This window comes from Talpa occidentalis, unplaced genomic scaffold (genome assembly GCF_014898055.3).
Source record: "Talpa occidentalis isolate TD23 unplaced genomic scaffold, MPIMG_talOcc4v2.1 talOcc4.11, whole genome shotgun sequence".
Classification (NCBI taxonomy): Eukaryota; Metazoa; Chordata; class Mammalia; order Eulipotyphla; family Talpidae; genus Talpa; species Talpa occidentalis.
The window spans coordinates 2,840,723-2,858,771 of record NW_023601104.1 but is presented as its reverse complement, the minus strand read 5'-3'; the positions used below and the strand labels follow the sequence as shown (position 1 = coordinate 2,858,771).

At 42.7% G+C, this 18,049-nt stretch overlaps 1 protein-coding gene across 4 annotated transcripts in view; it reads right to left on the bottom strand.

Moving 5' to 3' along the window:
• Positions 1–17,620, bottom strand: part of EDC3 (enhancer of mRNA decapping 3) — a 49,661-nt gene extending 32,041 nt beyond the window's left edge. The window contains exons 1-5 of one of the 4 annotated variants that reach the window (XM_037502102.2): positions 17,568–17,612; positions 14,530–14,660; positions 13,669–13,760; positions 6,046–6,256; positions 2,454–2,773 (exon numbers count right to left, since the gene is read on the bottom strand). In XM_037502102.2, the coding sequence (XP_037357999.1) occupies positions 2,454–2,773; positions 6,046–6,209 (484 nt within the window). In that variant the 5' untranslated portion in view covers positions 6,210–6,256; positions 13,669–13,760; positions 14,530–14,660; positions 17,568–17,612. Of the gene's footprint in view, positions 1–2,453; positions 2,774–6,045; positions 6,257–10,889; positions 11,014–13,668; positions 13,761–14,529; positions 15,062–17,567 lie in introns of those variants that run through there. The other 3 variants (XM_037502107.2, XM_037502103.2, XM_037502104.2) reach the window with 3 other exon arrangements.
• Positions 17,621–18,049: the final 429 nt, after the last annotated feature.

Here is an 18,049-nt window from a genome sequence, read left to right as displayed (position 1 = left end):
AGGCTGCGGGCAGCTTCGCAACCCAGCACTCAACCGCTGCGCCACAGGGGAGGCCCCACATACATTGATTTGTATACACATATGTACTCCCCTGCTTTGCCAGCTGGAAAGCTACCCAGCAGCCCCTTGGTTCCTAATACCATTCCGCAACAAATGGCAACAGGATTCCTTGAAGACAGAGGCAAGGCTAATTCTAGGGTTGGGGCAGGAAATACAGAAGATATGCCTAGAGCATCTTGTAGCACCAGAAAAGGCAGTATTAGCGGGGGAAAAACCCACAATGTGGGTCATGTCAAAGGAACACAGTAGCCAACTGCCAAGCTGAAATACTTTGGGCATCAAAATTATACAGTATTGATTTATAGTCCAGAGTATAAATACCTGTAATAAAGAGCGATTTCAAAATGACTAAATACATAAATGGGGGAGAAAAGACAAATCTCTGGTACAGAAGAATTCCAAATAATTTGTTTTTTGTTTTTTTAAAGATTTTATTTATACAAGAACTGGGGTACAGGTCAGAGGCGCAGGAGGGTGAGAGAATTCACCAGAGACAGAGCGGGGAGCAGAACAGTAGACGGAATGAAGACACTGCTGAGGGGAGCATCCGGCGAGGCAGGAGAAGTCTGCCGCACCATGTGGATTTCTCCCTGGACAGCCAGGAATCGAACCGGCGCTACAGAGGCTGCGGACAGCTTCACAGCGCGACGCTCAAACCACTGCGCCACCGGAGAGGCCCCATCCAAATAATTTGTGTAAATACTCTGTCTTCCAGGACAGAGTACCTAACTTTCTCCCTCTTAGGTGTTGGCTATACACAATGACTACCTTCCAAAGAGCACAGCACAAAAAGGGGTAATAGAGAATTTTACACAGGAGAAATCGGACATATACTACCTCAGCCAGTTGATGATGGCCAACAACAAAAGTCACAAATCATATTGATAGCACATACCCTTAATATGATGTAACGAAAATAACACTTTATCTCTATGGTCTTTCTCCCCCAAACATAAAACCCCAGTCCAACCATAAGAAAAACATCAAATACCATTTGAGGGATATTCTAACAAAGTGCCTGACCAATATTCATTAAAACGATCTAAGTCATTGGGCCTCCCCGGTGGCACAGCAGGTTGAACACAGTGCTGTGAAGCTGTCCACAGCCTCCGCAGCACCGGTTCGATTCCCGGCTGGCCGGGGAGAATCCCACATGGTAAAGCAGACCTCTCCTGCCTCGCCTGCTGCTCCCTTCAGCAGTGCTTTCTGTCCATCTGCCTGTTCTGCTCCCCGGCTCTGTCTCTGGTGAATATTCTCACCCTCCCACAACTCTGACCTGTACCTCAGCTGTTGTATAAATAAAAATAAATCTTTAAAAAAAAAAAAAAAAAAAACTAACTCATCAAAAACAAAGACAGTCTGAGAAACTCGCTGAGCAAGAGGAGACATGTCTACTAAACGTAATGCAGTATGTGGCCAGGAGTCTGTAACAGGATATTATATGAGGTAAAAACTAAAGCAATCTGAATAAAATTTAATGAATAATAATGAAGCACCACTATTTCATAAATTATAACAAACAGTCCATACTAACATAAGACATTAATAAAAGAGGGAAATACATAGAAAAATAATGCAAATTGCTAATGGTTATCTCCAAGTGCATAGATAGATTATAAACTGAATATATGAACTTAAACAAGAGAATAAAAGCAGAAAAGATTAAAGACTAAATGGAAAAGAGCCACTTTCTATCCAAGCATTGTATAGGACATAAAAAAAGTAATAATGCAATTTTAGTCTCAAGTTTTCAATCTTTCTTCAATCTGTCAATTCAGAGTTAGTGGGATCTGGGATCTCCAAAAGGAAAGTGCCTTGAAATACAGTCACTCAATTTTCGAAATTTTAACAGTGTATTAACTACAGTTCTATAATGAACAAATGGCATTCAACAAACTACTAGGACCAAACAAGGCATCATTTTCAAAGCCAGTGCATGAGCTCCTTGATGTGTCAGTAGAGACAGTGAGTAGGCAAACTCTAAATCGTCAGTCTATCAGAACTCCACCACCACAGCAAGGTCTAGCCCTCTGTGGGTGGGAGCCAAATTGCAAGAAAAGTTATCAAGATCCAACTCAGCCACAAGTATCACCAATGGTTACCAGATTAAAAACAATGCCACTTTTGTCTATAACTGACTTTTCCTCAAGGAAGGCAAGTGGTGGGAGAGGGCAGGGAGCTGGTTCAAGACTCTTAACAGTTCATTTCCTTTCCCTTAATATTGTGTGAGAATAGTCACTGGAAGAAGAGAACCAGGCAATTTTTCTGTGACGCTCTGCCAGCATCCTTTTTTATTAGGAGAATAAAGGACCTGTTTATAAAGCAGCAATGGAGAGGGGCTCATAGCACTGAAACACAAGGTTACAACAAAATCATCAACTTGAGCTACTTACAAGAGTTGTGCCGACGACGGAAACTTTTAGACTGACTCAAGGATTCCACGTGCCTGTCCACATAGCTCTTTGAGCACTGCTGCTGCTGTGGGGAAATGGCAACGTCTTGGCTCTTCACATCTGTCCTCTTAGGGATATTCTGAGGGGCACTGCTGGTAGAGGTTGGCTTCTTGACCAATTTGCCCGTGCCATTCTGACTGATGCCCACTTGGAAGCCGATACCAGAGGGAGCTAACCCCGCCTGGTGAAGATCTCCACAACGCTGGCTATCTCCAGGACAAGGGATCTCCAGAATTTTTAACTCTGTAATGTCACCTGCCCTGAAACACGCAAAAAAAGAGTCCACATCACAACACTGCAACAGGGACTCACAGTGATGAAACTGGAACCAGCAACAACCAGCTACACCTTTGCAGGGCTGCACATCACTAAGATATTAAGGCAAAAGCTAGGCAAGGTGGGAGAGCACTTTCAGTTCACCACAACATTAAACTGGCACAGCGCTGGCTTTTAAAGAGATCTATTGTTCATCATAAAACTATCGTTAGCATCTTAGATTTCCAGAATGCTCAATAGCTTTTTAAAAAATTCCTCCCTCACTCCCTCCCTCCCTTGTTCTTTAAATAGGCACAGAGTACTAACTATGTGGTAAGCCCTGGGCTTAGGAATGGGGTCTATAGAAGTGAGAAACAATACATGCCAACAAGGAACTCCCACTCTGGTCAACAGAAAAGTAGACCATCCAAAGGATTACACACACTGACAGAGGTGAATTCTGGGAACTAGAAAGTCTGAAAGCAAAATATCTAAGTTTGGCAAAGATGGATAAGATACTGAAGATAGGTGTGAGTGGGGAGGAAGAATAATAGTCAAGCAGAGAATAGAAGGGAGAAGAGCATTTCAAGCCAAAGCTTAGGAATTGAGAAATATGGCCCACTTGAGGAAATGCAAATGTCGTGGTGATGCCAAAGGGAAGGATGCTTGAGGAGAGTCATCGGGAGGTAATCAGGGACAACAGCAGCTGCCATAATCATTGAATTTTTCTGGCGGCTGTAGGGAAAGTGGAGAAACTTAGAGGCAAGAGCACCAATTAAGAGACCAGACAAGAAATAAGGGGGATGAAGAGGCTGAATGACCATGCAGAGGGAGGAGAATGAAACCAAGAGAACTTTGTACTCCACAAGACTTGCTGACTAACCGAACATGAAGATAAAAGGAGAATTTACCGCAATTCCTAAGCCCCTAACTTAGATGAAAGTTATCATTAGTCACCAATTAAAGGCAAATCTTTGTAAGAAGAAATCTGCAAGTAATAAAATAAGTTCGGCTTTGAAAAACTTAAGTTTAAGGGGCCTCCCCGGTGGCGCAGCAGGTTAAGCACACTGCTGTGAAGCTGTCCGCAGACTCTGCAGCGTGAGTTCGATCCCCTACCAGCCAGGGAGATACCCACATGGTGCGGCAGACCTCTCCTGCCTCACCTTCTGCTCCCCTCAGTAGTATTTTTGGTCCATCTGCCTATTCTGCTCCCCACTCTGTCTCTGGTGAATCCTCTCACCCTCCCGCACTTCTGGCCTGTACCCCAGTTCTTGTATAAATAAATAAATCTTTAAAAAATAATAATTAGGGTCTCCCCGGTGGCACAGCGGTTGAGCGCTGGGTTGCAAAGCTGCCCACAGCCTCTGCAGTGCCAGTTCGATCCCCGGCCACCGGGTGAGGGTCCCACATGGCGTGCAGACCTCTCCTGCCACCCGCTGCTCCTCTCAGCAGTGTACTTTGTCAGTCTGCCTGCTCTGCTCTCTGCTCTGACTCTGGTGAATTCTCTCACCCTCCCACGCTTCTGACTGTACCCAGCGCTTGTATAAATAAATAAATCTTTTTTAAAAATTAATAATTAAAAAAAATGAAAACCTTAAGTTTAAGATATTTTATGAGATATCCAATGAAAAATGACCAGTAGACAATTAAAATAGTGCCTAGAGAATTCAAATAGTGTCTGGAGCTTAGTTAATGGGTCTAAATTAAAGATCTGGGGTGGCATTAACATACAAAAAGGTACACATGAGATTTGACTAGAGAGAGCAGACTGAGAAAAGGATCAAAGACAGAACTCTGATTAACCTTGAGAAATGAGTGGGGAAAAAGGAGCCGATGGGAGGAGATGGGAGGGGAGAAGGGAAAGAAATGGAGGAATACAGTAAAAGCAAATCCAAATGGGGTGACAGAAAAACTAAAAGAAAAGGGGATTTCAAAAGTTAGGGAACAAATGAATGTGATCAGAATTGAGACAATGCCGCTGAATGTAGCAATTAGGTCATTGTTATCCTTGGTTAAGAGCTTATTCAGCAAAATGGTAAAGTGGGGAGGGGGAGTTAAAGGTAAGATAAGGAGGGACTAAAAATGAGGCCATAAAGAGAAAGAAGGCAGACTATTTTGCTCTGAAAACAACTTTGGGTATAAAAGGAAAGGACAGGCAACAACTAGCAGCCACTGCCAGGGGTGGGGGTGGAGGTGAGGGGAGTGTATCACCATGGGGGCAGCCAGAGGATATTGGAATGCAAAGAGAAAAAGGCATAAAGAGTGAAACTGAAGACACAAAAGCAGTGTAGGAGGGTCTCAAAGGCTATAAAAAGGATAGCACATAAAGCATACCTGGTGGGTAGTCCCAAACTCACAGACTTCAGAGGAGGTAAGAAAAACAAACAGTAAACCCACAGAAAAAGTCACGTGTGAGCACTGTTAACAAATTCAAGAAAGTTCTTGACCAACACTATCTGGTTGTTTTTTTCTTAAACACAGAAAGGGAGGATGTCTGCCAAGGGTGAGAAAACAGCTGAACCTGAGATCTGAGGGTAAACATAAAGAAAAATACATTTCTCTAAAGCCTTCAGCCTCTGGATACAGTGTGCTTGTGGAGGTAAACGATGGTATGAAGCTACAAAGAGAGACATATTTGTGCAGAGAAATCAGGAAGGGCTTAGCTGTGAGACGGCACACACACCACTGAGGAAGAGAACTGAAAACCAGAGAAAAAAAGATTATTCTGAATTTGACATTACGATAAAAAAAATATTGTGTGCTTGACAGAGACAAGAAAAATATTTCACAAACCCTAATTATGACAAAGTCTAAGCTGAAACAACTCTTGGACTGTAAGGTCTGAGACTAAAATCTCACCCATGACAAGACCACTCAAAAGCAGCTCTAAGGAAGAGAATATTGATAATCAGAACTAAATTCAGGGCCTCCCTGGTGGTGCAGGGGTTAAAGACACAGCGCTGTCAAGCTATTACCAGCCACAGCAGCACAGATCTCCATGCCTGGCCAGCCCCTGGCCAGGGGGAACAACCCACAAGGTGCAGCAGACCTCTCCTGTCTCACCCGCTGCTCCCCTCAGCAGTGTATTTCAGCAGATCTGCCTGTTCTGCTCTCTCTGTTTCTGCCTCTCTTTGGTGAATCCTCTCAACACACCCACCTCTGGTCTACATCCCAGTTCTTATATGCATAAATAAATAAATCTTAAAAAAAAAAAAAAAGAACTAAATTCAAATTCCAAAGACCACCAGATTAAATTGGGCAAAATCAGGATACTCACCTGAAGGTGACTTCTGGCACGAGGCATTTCACTCCATTGTGGAATGGCTGGGTGAGAGAAATGGTCTGGCTCACCTGATCCACTGCTGAAACTCTTCCCTGATAGACACCCAAGCTATCTCCACAGTTGATGGACACAATACTCCCCAGCCAATCAGCGGCCATTTTTCAGATGTGACACTACCGTAGAGAGAAGGAACCACGCAATGTACCTTAAAAAAGACACAGCTTTACTTAAATCCAGTAGCTAGTGAGTCAGGCTCTATACTGATGCTGCTTAATGATACATACTCTAACATATTCTTAACTGAGGCATTACAACAAAAAACCCTGTTTTTTTTTCAGGAGTATGCATATTAACAGTAAGCAATATCATATAAAGATCTTATAACTAAAGTATAAGAATTGGACAAACATAATATTAAGCTATAAATCAAATCATACAAAAACTATAACCTGTTTACAACCTATTATGTTTTAATATATCTGCCATCACAATATTTTCAGACTATATTATAAAGAAATAATATATTAAAAAAATGGCTGCTGGGCCTCCCCTAGTGGCGCAGCGGTTGAGCGCTGGGTTGTGAAGCTGCCTGCAGCCTCTGCAGTGCCGGTTCGATCCCCGGCCACTGGCAAGGGTCTCACATGGTGCGACAGACCTCTCCTGCTGCTCCCCTCAGCAGTGTATTTCGTCAGTCTGCCTGTTCTGTTCCCTGCTCTGGCTCTGGTGAATTCTCTCACCCTCCAGCATTTCTGACTGTACCCAGTGCTTGTATAAATAAATAAATCTTTTTTTTAAAAAAAAAGGCTGTTGTATCAGGTAAATCCTTACTGTTAATAATGATAAACTGTGGACAAAAAACATTTTTTAAAGCTGAAGGCATTATATAAAGCTACGTATAATCATAAACAGTGCTGTAAATCAGTGTTACCTTAATAAAAAAAAAAAAAAAGATGAACTAAACATGAGCATGTTATAGAAAACTAGTAACTACAGAATATACTTTTCCAAATTCACACAGAATATTCACCAACAGCAGCTGGGCCTCAGCTATCAACAGTATCAAAACATTTCAAAACATTTTAAAGGACTGAAATAAGAGTGTATTTTTTGTCTCTATCCTGTTGATTGAAGAAATCAAATAGGAAATTAAAAAATAACAAAACTCAATGATAATGAAAACATATAACATTTGTTGGTTGTACTTAGAACAGTGCTTCAAGGGAAATTTACACCTTGAAATACTTTTATTAGATAAGAAAGAAGGTGGGGCCTCCCTGGTGGTGCAAGGGGTAAAGCACCGCAGTAGGAAGCAGTCTGCAGCCTCTGCAGCATGAGTTTGATCCCCGGTCGGCCAGGGAGCAACCCATGTGGCATAGCAGACCTCTCCTGTCTCACCCGCTGCTCCCCTCAGCAATGTATTTCAGTCAGTCTGCCTGTTCTGTTCCCCACTCTGTCTCTGGTGAAGCCTCTCACACCCCTGCATCTCTAGCCTGTACCCTGGCTCTTGTATGAATAAATAAATAACTCTTAAAAGAAAAGGAAAAAAAAGAGAGAAGGTTTAAAAAAACCAATGATTGAAACTTTCATCTGAAGAAGCTAGGAAAAAAAAGCAAATTAACCCAAGGCTATTAGAAATGAAAAAAGAGTAGAAATCAATGAAATAATAATAATAAATGAAAAATGAATTTTTTTAAATGTTAATAAAGTTGATTAATCCCTAATTAGACTAGTCAAGAGATATAAAACATACTGCAGATATTAGGAATGAACAAGAGGAAATCACAGGCATTAAAGAGATAAATTTGGGCCTCCCTGGTGGTGCAGGGGGATAAGTCTCAGCACTATCAAGGTATAGGCAGCCACATAGCACAAGTTTGATCTCCGGCCAGGGAGCTGACCCACATGGCACAGTAGACCTCTCCTGTCTCGCCTGCTGCTCCCCTCAGCAGTGTATTTTAGTTGATTCGCCTGTTCTGCTCCCCACTCCATCTCTGGTAAATCCTCTCACTCCCGCACCTCTGGCCTAGACCCCAATTTTTGTATGCATAAATAAGTAAAATAAATCTTTTAAAAAATAATGTTAAGGGGCCTCCCCGGTGGCGCAGCAGTAGAGCGCTGGGTTGCAAAGCTGCCCACAGTCGCTGCAGCGCCGGTTCGATCCCCGGCCACCGGGCAAGTGTCCTACATGGCGTGCAGACCTCTCTGCCACCTGCTGCTCCCCTCAGCAGTGTACTTCGTCAGTCTGCCTGCTCTGCTCCCCGCTCTGGTGAATTCTCTCACCATCCCGCGCTTCTGACTGTACCCAGTGCTTGTATAAATAAAAAATAAAGTTAAAACATACAGTATTTGTATGCTGAAAACTAGTTGATATTTATGAAACAACCAAGATATAAACAGAGAAACATACAATGTTCATGGACTGAAACACATAACATAGTATATGTCAGTTCTCTCCAAATGAGTATACAGAACTAATACAAAAAATCCCAGATTTTTGGTTAAAACAGACAAGGTTATCCTAAGATTTATATACATGAAAAGCAAAGGAACTAGAAGAGTGAAATAAAAAAAAATTTAAAGATTTATTTTGTAGAAGAACTGGGGCATATGCCAGAGGTGTGGAGGGTTAGAGGATTCACCAGAGACAGAGTGGGGAGCAGAACAGGCAAATCGACTGAAATACACTGCTGAGGGGAGCAGCTGGCAAGACAGGAGAGGCCTGCTGCACCATGTGGGTAGCTCCCTGGCTGGGGATCGAACTCAGGCCATGGCAGTGAGAGCGCTGAAACTTAACCCCTAGGCCACCAGAGAGGGCCTAGACATGACGAATCTGTTTAACCAACTTTAAGACTTGTTATATTGATACTATAGTCAAGATTGTGGTAATGGTGAAAGGATACATAAATCAATGGAAAAGAACAGAAATAGAACCACCCAAATAGAACCGCCCAACTGAATTTCGATAGAGTTGAAAAAGCAACTCAAGAGCGGCAACATAACTTTTATAATAAGTAGTGCTGGAGTCAAGATCAACCCCGAAGACATTATCTAAGTGAAGTAAGTCAGAAATTAAGGAACAAGTATCTTATATCACTCCATTGTGTGAGGTTCCTGGAGTAGTCAAATTCAGAGAGGCAGAATGGTGGTTGCTACGATCTGGGGGTGGAGGGCAGAGAACTGGAGTCATTATTCAATGGGTACAGAGTTTCAGTTTGAAATGATGAAAATATTCTGGAGATGGATGGTGGTGATGGTTTCACAATAATATGAATATATGCCACTGAGCAAGCATTTAAAAATGGTAATTTTTCTGTATATTTTACCACAATAAAAATATCATCCTAATGGAAAAACCAAAACTCCCTACCTAACATTTCTGTTAATGTAAGATGATACATCTACTTTGGAAAACTGTTTGGGAGTTTCTTACATAATACTGAACACATTCATGACCCAAAATTTTATTAGTAGGATTTACTCAGAGAAACAAAAATATATATCCACAAAAAGACTTTTATACAAATATACATAGCAGCTTTGTTCACAGAGGCAAAGACTAGAAATGAGAAGAGATAAAGAAAAGTAAGAGTTAATTATACAACAGAAAACTACTACAACAATAACAAGAAAAAAAAACACGCTACAAAGTAGATGGTTCTCAAAGCTAAGAGTGAAAGAAGTCGCACGTGTTAAGAGGCACATCTTATACAAACCTAGATATGAAAGTTTCCACAAGAAGCAAAACCACTTCACAGCAAGACAAATCAGAAGTGATGGCCTTTAGGGTGAAAGAACTGACTGGAAAGGGGCGCAGGGTACACTCATGGTGTAATGGAAATAAATGTTCTACATTTTTACTGATGCAGTAGCTGCACAGATGTACACATTTACCAAAACTCACCGGACCCTTAACATCTGTGTGTTTTTTTTTGCATGTAAACTATAGCTCTATCAAAAAAGGAGGAAAAAAATATGTAGCCAACATAATAACCACTACATAACACCACAGAACATTTAGCCATTCCTCCAAAATGCAAAAATTTAATTCCTTAGCAAAGTTTTCCTCAAAACATAAAATGAAAACTCACATACAGGACAGATCCTAGGAAAATGTCTATTAAGACATTCATAAATATCCAAAAGAAATTCCTGATTTCTCCAGCCACACATTCGACATCCCCCAACTTGCTCTTTTCCATGTCTTTCCTGTCTCAACAAACGACATCAAAAGTCGCCAAGTTGCTGAGGCCAAACAAAGGGGGACCGCTTCTTGGTTCCTGTCTCTCATCCCATCCATTCAACCCATCAGAAATTCCTACTATCACATCTCAAAATAAGTCCATTTCTCTTCATCTCCACTAATGACCTTTCCAGTCCAAGCCGCCATCCTCTCATCATTGCAGGAAGTTTCCTAGCCAGTCCTGCTTCTACTCCTGTGCCTTCTTCAAGTCTTTCTCTACACAGCAGCCAGAGCAAACTTCAAAACATAAAGCACTTATGCTCCTGCTTAACAGCTATACTTATAATTAAGTCCAACTTCCTCTTCAAGGACTATAAGCCCTACATGATCTGATTCTAGTTTCTACAACTTCCTTTCTCACCACGACCTTGCCGCTATTCTCCAGACAGGCTGGACTTTATATTGTTCCTCAAACATACGAAGTTTGTTCCCTCCAAAATTCTGTACCAAGTAATATCAGTTGTTTTCCCCCAGCTCAATGAAGGATTCTTCTACCTTGCTCTACCTTTCTGGTTTGCTAACATGTTACCAACTGAAAGAAGTCTTTCCTGGCTCCCCAATCTAATCAGCTACTCCCAATCACTCTCCAACATCTCACCTGATATGACCACAAAATAAAAACCACACGAATTATTTGTTTCTGCTGTGTGTGTCACCCAACTAAAATGGAGGCTCCAAGAGGGCAAAGAACATTGTCTGTCTTGTCCAATGAGTAACAGTACCTACAATTGAGGAGAAACACAAATATTTATTCAATCAATGAATGAATGAGATACAATAAATCTGCCAGAAATTATCTTTCAAAATCTAGATTATCTTAAAATTTACTTCTAAATGCCTGGGCCCGTCTTGGAAACGGTTCTAAAATTAGAAAATTCTTTAAGCATATGCCATGCAAAGTCCTATAGTCAGGAAATAGCTAGCAGATGTGCATAAATATAGAAAATTAATTACCGGCTTAGTGTTTTCCATGAAAAACAAAACAGAATAGCATTTCAGGTTCTTTTCAAATATTAATTTCGAAATATACCTAAATATAATCTAAAAAGAAAAAGCCAAAAAGGAGCAAAAAACACTGCTGTGGCAGAGTATATATTATCAAAACATAAAAACATAAATAAAGACAAACTCAGTTCTCTGGTGATTCAACTAAGCAAGTATCACAAAGCTATGCTGACAGAAAAGAAAATAAAAGCAACAATGCATTGAACAGTAAGCTCATTCAAGAAACTTTTTTATATTTCGTAAGAGAAAATCCCAAACATAAACAAATGCAGGGAGAATAGCAAAACCAACCCACACACCCACTGAGTTGCAAAATTATCCATACATCTCCAAGAATTTAAGACACCATTTAATTTCCAAAAGCAACACCAATTCTACAACACTGATGATGATAAAAAGTCACAAAATACACAAGTTTTAAAAGTGGCTTGCTACTGGTTAAGTATTTTTAAAATTTTGTTCTTATTAATGAACGTTAAAACAAGTAATCACTCAATGTGCAACAAACTGCCCTTTCTTTCTATGACCAGAAACTTTCCTCTACGTAAGATACAACATTAATGTGTTATTTAAAATTCAACAAACGGCCTCCCCTGGTGGCGCAGCAGTTGAGCGCTGGGCTGTGAAGCTGCCTGCAGCCTTTGCAGCACAGGTTCAATCCCTGGATGCCAGCAAGGGTCCCACATGGCACGCAGACCTCTCCTGCCTCGCCCACTGCTCCCCTCAGCAGTGTACTTTGTCAGTCTGCCTGTTCTATTCCCCGCTCTGGCTCTGGTGAATTCTCTTACCCACCCATGCTTCTGACTGTACCCAGTGCTTGTATAAATAAATAAATCTTTTTTTTTAAATAAATAAATAAAATTCAACAAACAGGTTATTCCCTAAAGAAAAATCCTTCACTGACTGAAAACAGTCAGCAGATGAACAAACAAAAGAAGGAGGACTTAGGTATAGGACTAACACCTTAATGTCAAAAGAAGAGCTACAGCTCAAACAGAAGATGGAGGAGGTACAAGGGGACCAAACTGAGGTCTTTCATATTCTGGTTTCCTATCAAGGTATATAATATATATACCATAAGGCTACACAGTCTGTTCAATTCAGTGAAATTTTACATATTAATTGACCCATATAACCATCGCTTAAATCAAGACAGAATATTCGGGGCCTCCCCGGTGGCGCAGCGGTTGAGCTCTGGGTTGCGAAGCTGCCTGCAGCCTCGGCAGCACCGGTTCGATCCCCGGCTGCTCCCCGGCCACTGGAGGAGGGTCCCACATGGCACGCAGACCTCTCCTGCAGCCCGCTGCTCCCCTCAGCAGTGTACTTCGTCAGTCTGCCTGTTCTGCTCCCCGCTCTGGTTCTGGTGAATTCTCTCACCCTCCCGCGCTTCTGACTGTACCCAGTGCATGTATAAACAAACAAACAAACAAACAAATAAATAAAACATGCCTCTATAAAAAAAAAAAAAAAAAATTAAAAAAAAAAAAAAAAAAAAGAATATTTGGAATACTCCAGAAGGTTCTACTGTGTTCCGAGAAGGTAACCACTATTCTGGTATCTACCATAAAGTAGGGAATCATAAAAGTTCCCTTAAAGGAGTCTCCCTTGTGGCTCAGGGGTTAAGTCTCAGCACTATTGAGCTATTACACTATCAAGTACTATCAAGTCTCAGCACTATCAAGCCATTGTAGCCATGAGTTCGATCCCCAGGCAGGGAGCTACCCACATGGCGCAGCAGACCTCTCCTGTCTCGCCTACTGCTTCCCTCAGCAGTGCTCTTCAGTAGATCTGCCTGTTCTGCTCCCCACTCTGTCTCTGGTGAATCCTCTCAACCCTGCACCTCTGGCCTAGACCCCAATTCTTATATGTATATACAAATAAAATAAATCTTTTTGAAAAAAAGTTCCCCTAAAGTGTTTGGTTTCTTTTGCTCAACATTACATCTGTGAGATTCACCCTTGTTGCATGTGTCAACAGTTCATTCTTTCCCATGTAGTATTCTATAAGTAATACTTTTTATTCATTCTGCTATTGATAGACAGATGGATTATTTCCAGTTTGGAGGCTACTATGAATAAATAATAAAACATTTTGTATATAACTTTATGGTGGACAAAAGTACCCATTTATGCCATCATATGATATAGGAAATCATAGACTAGATATGGCACTATTTTGTTCAAATGTAGAACGATCAGTTTTTCCAGATTATTTAACATCATGCTAAGTATGGAAATTTATTGTTTCATTTCTCTTGTACGAAGCTTTTAGATAACAAATTCTGGTAGACCTAAATGATTTTCGACCATTATGTAACAATGGCAGTTGCCAAAATAATCCATGAACTACAAATAAACTAATTACAGACCTACCAAATTTCATCTCATCTGCTACACCAGACAGAACCCACAGCAATCAGATCCAAGGAGCAGCCCCTTCTGCTAAGGACAATTGTAACCAATGGCTGTAAATGAGTGAGAAGTTTAGTTATGGATTTCTGAAAAAACAACCTATCTTTTCATGCACCTATCTGGGAAAGTTTTTGTAAAATTAAAATCTTGGGAAAAGCAGAGTTCTCAAAAGACAACATCTAGTGCCCTAGTACTAATTCCATATCTTCCATAAAAGGTAGCCTAACGGAAAGGACGTGAACCTCAGAAGTCAGTCATCACAGGCCCCCGTTTACCACTCACCAGCACTACATCCTGAACAAATTATCTTAATTGCAGTCTCAACTGTCTCCTCTCCAGAGAGGGAATAATACCGATTGTAACAGCACCTCATAAAATCGTTGTGAAGATTAACTGAGGTAATCTATACAGTTTCTATTACATCACAAATTTTATTTCAAATGTCTCCTATAAGCAGAAAGAATACAGACCAGACAGGGAACTTGAATTACAGCCCTAGAAAATCATAATGGGAAGGCCACAGGCTTTCTCACCTAGGCAAAGCTACAAACATGCCTGAATTACCTCTACACCTTTTCAAAATGAAGTCCAAATCGCTAAACTGGAATTCACACATCCCAGGGATACTCAAAGATATGCCAAACAAGGGCATCAGTTTCCACATTACTCCATCATAAACCTGACCTGCCTAGATAACTGGATTAGCAAGAAAAGATTTCCAACAACATAATTTATTACTTGGGGAGAGAAGTCAGAAAACAGCTCACTGATCGAATGTGGCCCCCTTCCAACAGTTTTATTAGAATACACGCCGTTGTTTACCTATTGTCTCTGGCTGTTTTCCCGTCACAATGAGAGAGCTGAGTAGTTACGCAGAGCACACATGATTCAAAAAGCCTGCCATCTGTCCCTTCACATACAAACTTTGCTGACTCCTGCTTTAGCATAAGATTCTGTGGGAAAAATAGAACAGACATAAAAAAGGGAAAAACATGAAAAGAACAAATTCCCATAATGAATCAAATTACCATAACCAATTCAACAAACAGAACATCTGCATACATCCATATCAAGTAAAGAAACTGAATTAGTAATTAAAAATGTTCCCACCAACAAAAGACCAGACTTCAATGGTAAATTCTAACAAACATGAGAAATAATCAACAACCCTACACAAACACTCAGAAATTGAAGAGGAAGGAACATTTCCCAACTCATTTCAGAAGGGTAGTATTACTCTGATTCAAAGGTCAATGACCTTTCCTTATGATTAAGGAAACCTCAGGCCAATATTCCTGATGCACACACACACAAATTCTTGACAAAATATTAGCAAATTGGATTTAGCAATATATAAAATGTTTTATATACCATGGGGCTCACTCCAGGAACACAGGATTGGTTTAAAACATGAAAAGCAGGCATCCCTGGTGGCTCAACAAGTGACGTCTCAGCAATATGAAGCTATCAGCAGCCACCGCAGCAAGGCTCGACTAGTTCGATCCCCAGCAGGCCAAGGAGCTACCCACATGACACAGAAGACCTCCTGTCTTGCCTGCTGCTCCCCTCAGCACTGTTTCAGTAGATTTGTCTGTTCTGCTCCCCACTCTGTCTCTGGTGAATCCTCTCACCTCCCGCACCTCTAGCCTACACCCCAGTTCTTGCATGCATAAATAAAAAGAAATCTTTTTTAAAATACATGAAAATCAAGTCATGTAATATATGATTTATATATATCCCAGGTTTTTTAAATTAAAAAATGGTATTTGCATATTTTTAAAATATTGTTACTGTACTTCTAAATAGTATTTATAACATCAGAAACTGTATCCTTACTGTTTTAAAACTGAACATATAAACTACTTAAATTTATGATGAAAAATTTCATAGGACAACTTAGAAGTGTGTAAGAAACCTAGATTTCCTAATGTTTTGGACATTCACAAGCAGAAAATGCTTTAACAGCACTGACCCTGAAAATACGTCAAATGACAAAGGGAAAAGAATCACTCAGGCCAAAGCAACTCCACCACATCTTCTGACAGTCAATAAAAAATTATTCTTGAAAAGTAACAAATTTCAACTCCTTTTAACTTCTACCTCAAATTAACGTACTCTAACAGAGTACCCATACCTAAACCTAACCTGCCAGGTGTGAGTAAACCAGTGCTGGTGTCAAAAGAGGCAACCTTTCTCATTCTAGATTTTACTTTCTAAATGCAATCTACGGCAGCAGGTCACATCAGGTCGGTTCACAACTATGCCTCTAAATCAAAAGACTGAGATTCCACATCTTTTTATTAGATGAAGCCCTCCTAAGTCACATCTCTACTTTGGTTAGCTGGTACAACTGAGTTTTTTTGGGCCCATGTAAAATTCCACCTCTCCAGATACAGAAAGTCATGACCCCATCTAGTTTTACCACAATCCAGCAGATTTCCCTATCCCATCCACCAGGTCTTCCGGGAGGCCTCGTGGCGCCACGGTAGCGCGTCTGACTCCATCCACCAGGTCTTCATAAAATTTTGCTAAAATTCTGACACTATCCCTATGGATACTATACTCCTGTTGAGATGTAAAATTTCAGCAGAATTTAGAAGAACTGAAGTAATCCTCCTTCTCTGGCTGATAAACAAAAAAGACAGTATTTTCTGCTTTGCGTTAATTACAGAATCTCAGGAATCACAAGGATCTTAAACATTTTCTAGCCCCATGTTTTTCAAACTACACTTCTTTAGCAGTCAGACTCAGCAGAGTCAACATAGTGAATGGCAACCTTTTTTTAATGAACTAGGAAATGTAAGTGGGTATCATGCATAGAAAGGGTAAACTTGTTTTCTCTGTGCGTCTCTGTGTGCACACTTTGTGCATGCAGAGTGCATAGAGTTATGATGTACGATGTATCTAACTGTGGGTCAGATGTCAAACAACTTTGAGGCACACTTGCTAATCCCACAGCCCTACTCCCACAAGGATGTTCAACAAAAAAATTCTTACCAATGAAAGAGTTACGTTATCTGTAACAGTCTTCACTTCATACAGTGAAACCAACAAATAAGAATTTTGGGTTCAGCATACCTAGCCTGCCATTCACAAATAAGACTAGAATCCATTCAAGGTTTCCAGTTTAAATATTGACCTGCTCTGAGAGTTTCTTATGTCTTGATGGTATGAAGACCTACAGTTGACAGACAACAGACTGAACCCAGTCGTCTGTGGTAGGGAAGACAACAGAAATCCATCGCAGGTTTCCAAGTTCCTCATCTGTAACGAGTACTCCCCCTACCCCTGAAGTGGGAGGTTTACTGACATAACTGACCAAGCAGGGGGACGACTCTGCCTCCCACACAAGACAGCACCCTAATCCCTCAGCAAACCCATTATTGAGAAACTCAATCAATAACAAGGAGTACTGATAACAAGGAACTCAGATTTACACCAACTACTGGAAAGGATCACGGGGAGCCCCCGGATTCTCAGGCTGCCAGACCCCCGTTCGCCTCTGCCCCTCAGCCATCAGTCGTGGACGCGGCATCCGTGCTGCTCCCCGGCACCCCGCTCCGCGCGCGAACGACAACGGAGCCGCCGCAGTCACCACGGGCTCCCCAGGGCCCAGGCCCCGGGGCCTCCCGCCTCCCCCACCGCCCACGCGAGGTACAACTCCGCCACCCTCAGTCTCCCACCTCATACTCCCCCGAGGCGCCCCCCACTCCCTGGCTCCCGCACAGCCCTGCGCCCCCGCGGCGGGAGCCGGCTACCGGAGGGCGCGCAAGGCCTAGCACCCCGAAGCCCACAAGCCGGGCGCCGGCAGCCCCGGGCCCCCTCCCCGGGCGCCCCGCGCCGCCCGGCCCCGCTCCCACCTCCACGCCGGCCGCCGCGGCCGCCTCCGTCCTCCGCGCCAAGCCCACCCGCGGCACAACGCCAGAGCCGCGCGGGGCGCCCCCACACCCACCCCCACGGCCCAGCCGCCGCGCCGTCGCCGGAACCACCCCGCGGGCCCGCGCCGCCGCCTGCGTCACTTCCGGCGCGACGCCTGGGCCGCGGGGTGGGGGGGCCACAGCGCGGGGAGTCTGAGAGCGCGGGGCCCGCGGCCCGTCCCGGCGGCCCCGTGCCTGCTGCGCGGTCGCGCCGCGGCGGGGCCCGGACCTGGCGCCTCCCTGCCCGGAGCCCCGGGGCCGCGGTGCGCTCTCGGCCGCCCTGGACGGGGACTCCCTGCGCCCCCGGAGGGGGTGGGGGGGAGGATACATCGCTGATAGTCGCTGCTCTGGCGCCCAGGGAGTGGGCCGAGCCTGGGATGGGTAAAGGAAGCAAAACTCCTCGGGTGGCTTTGTTACGGAGCAGC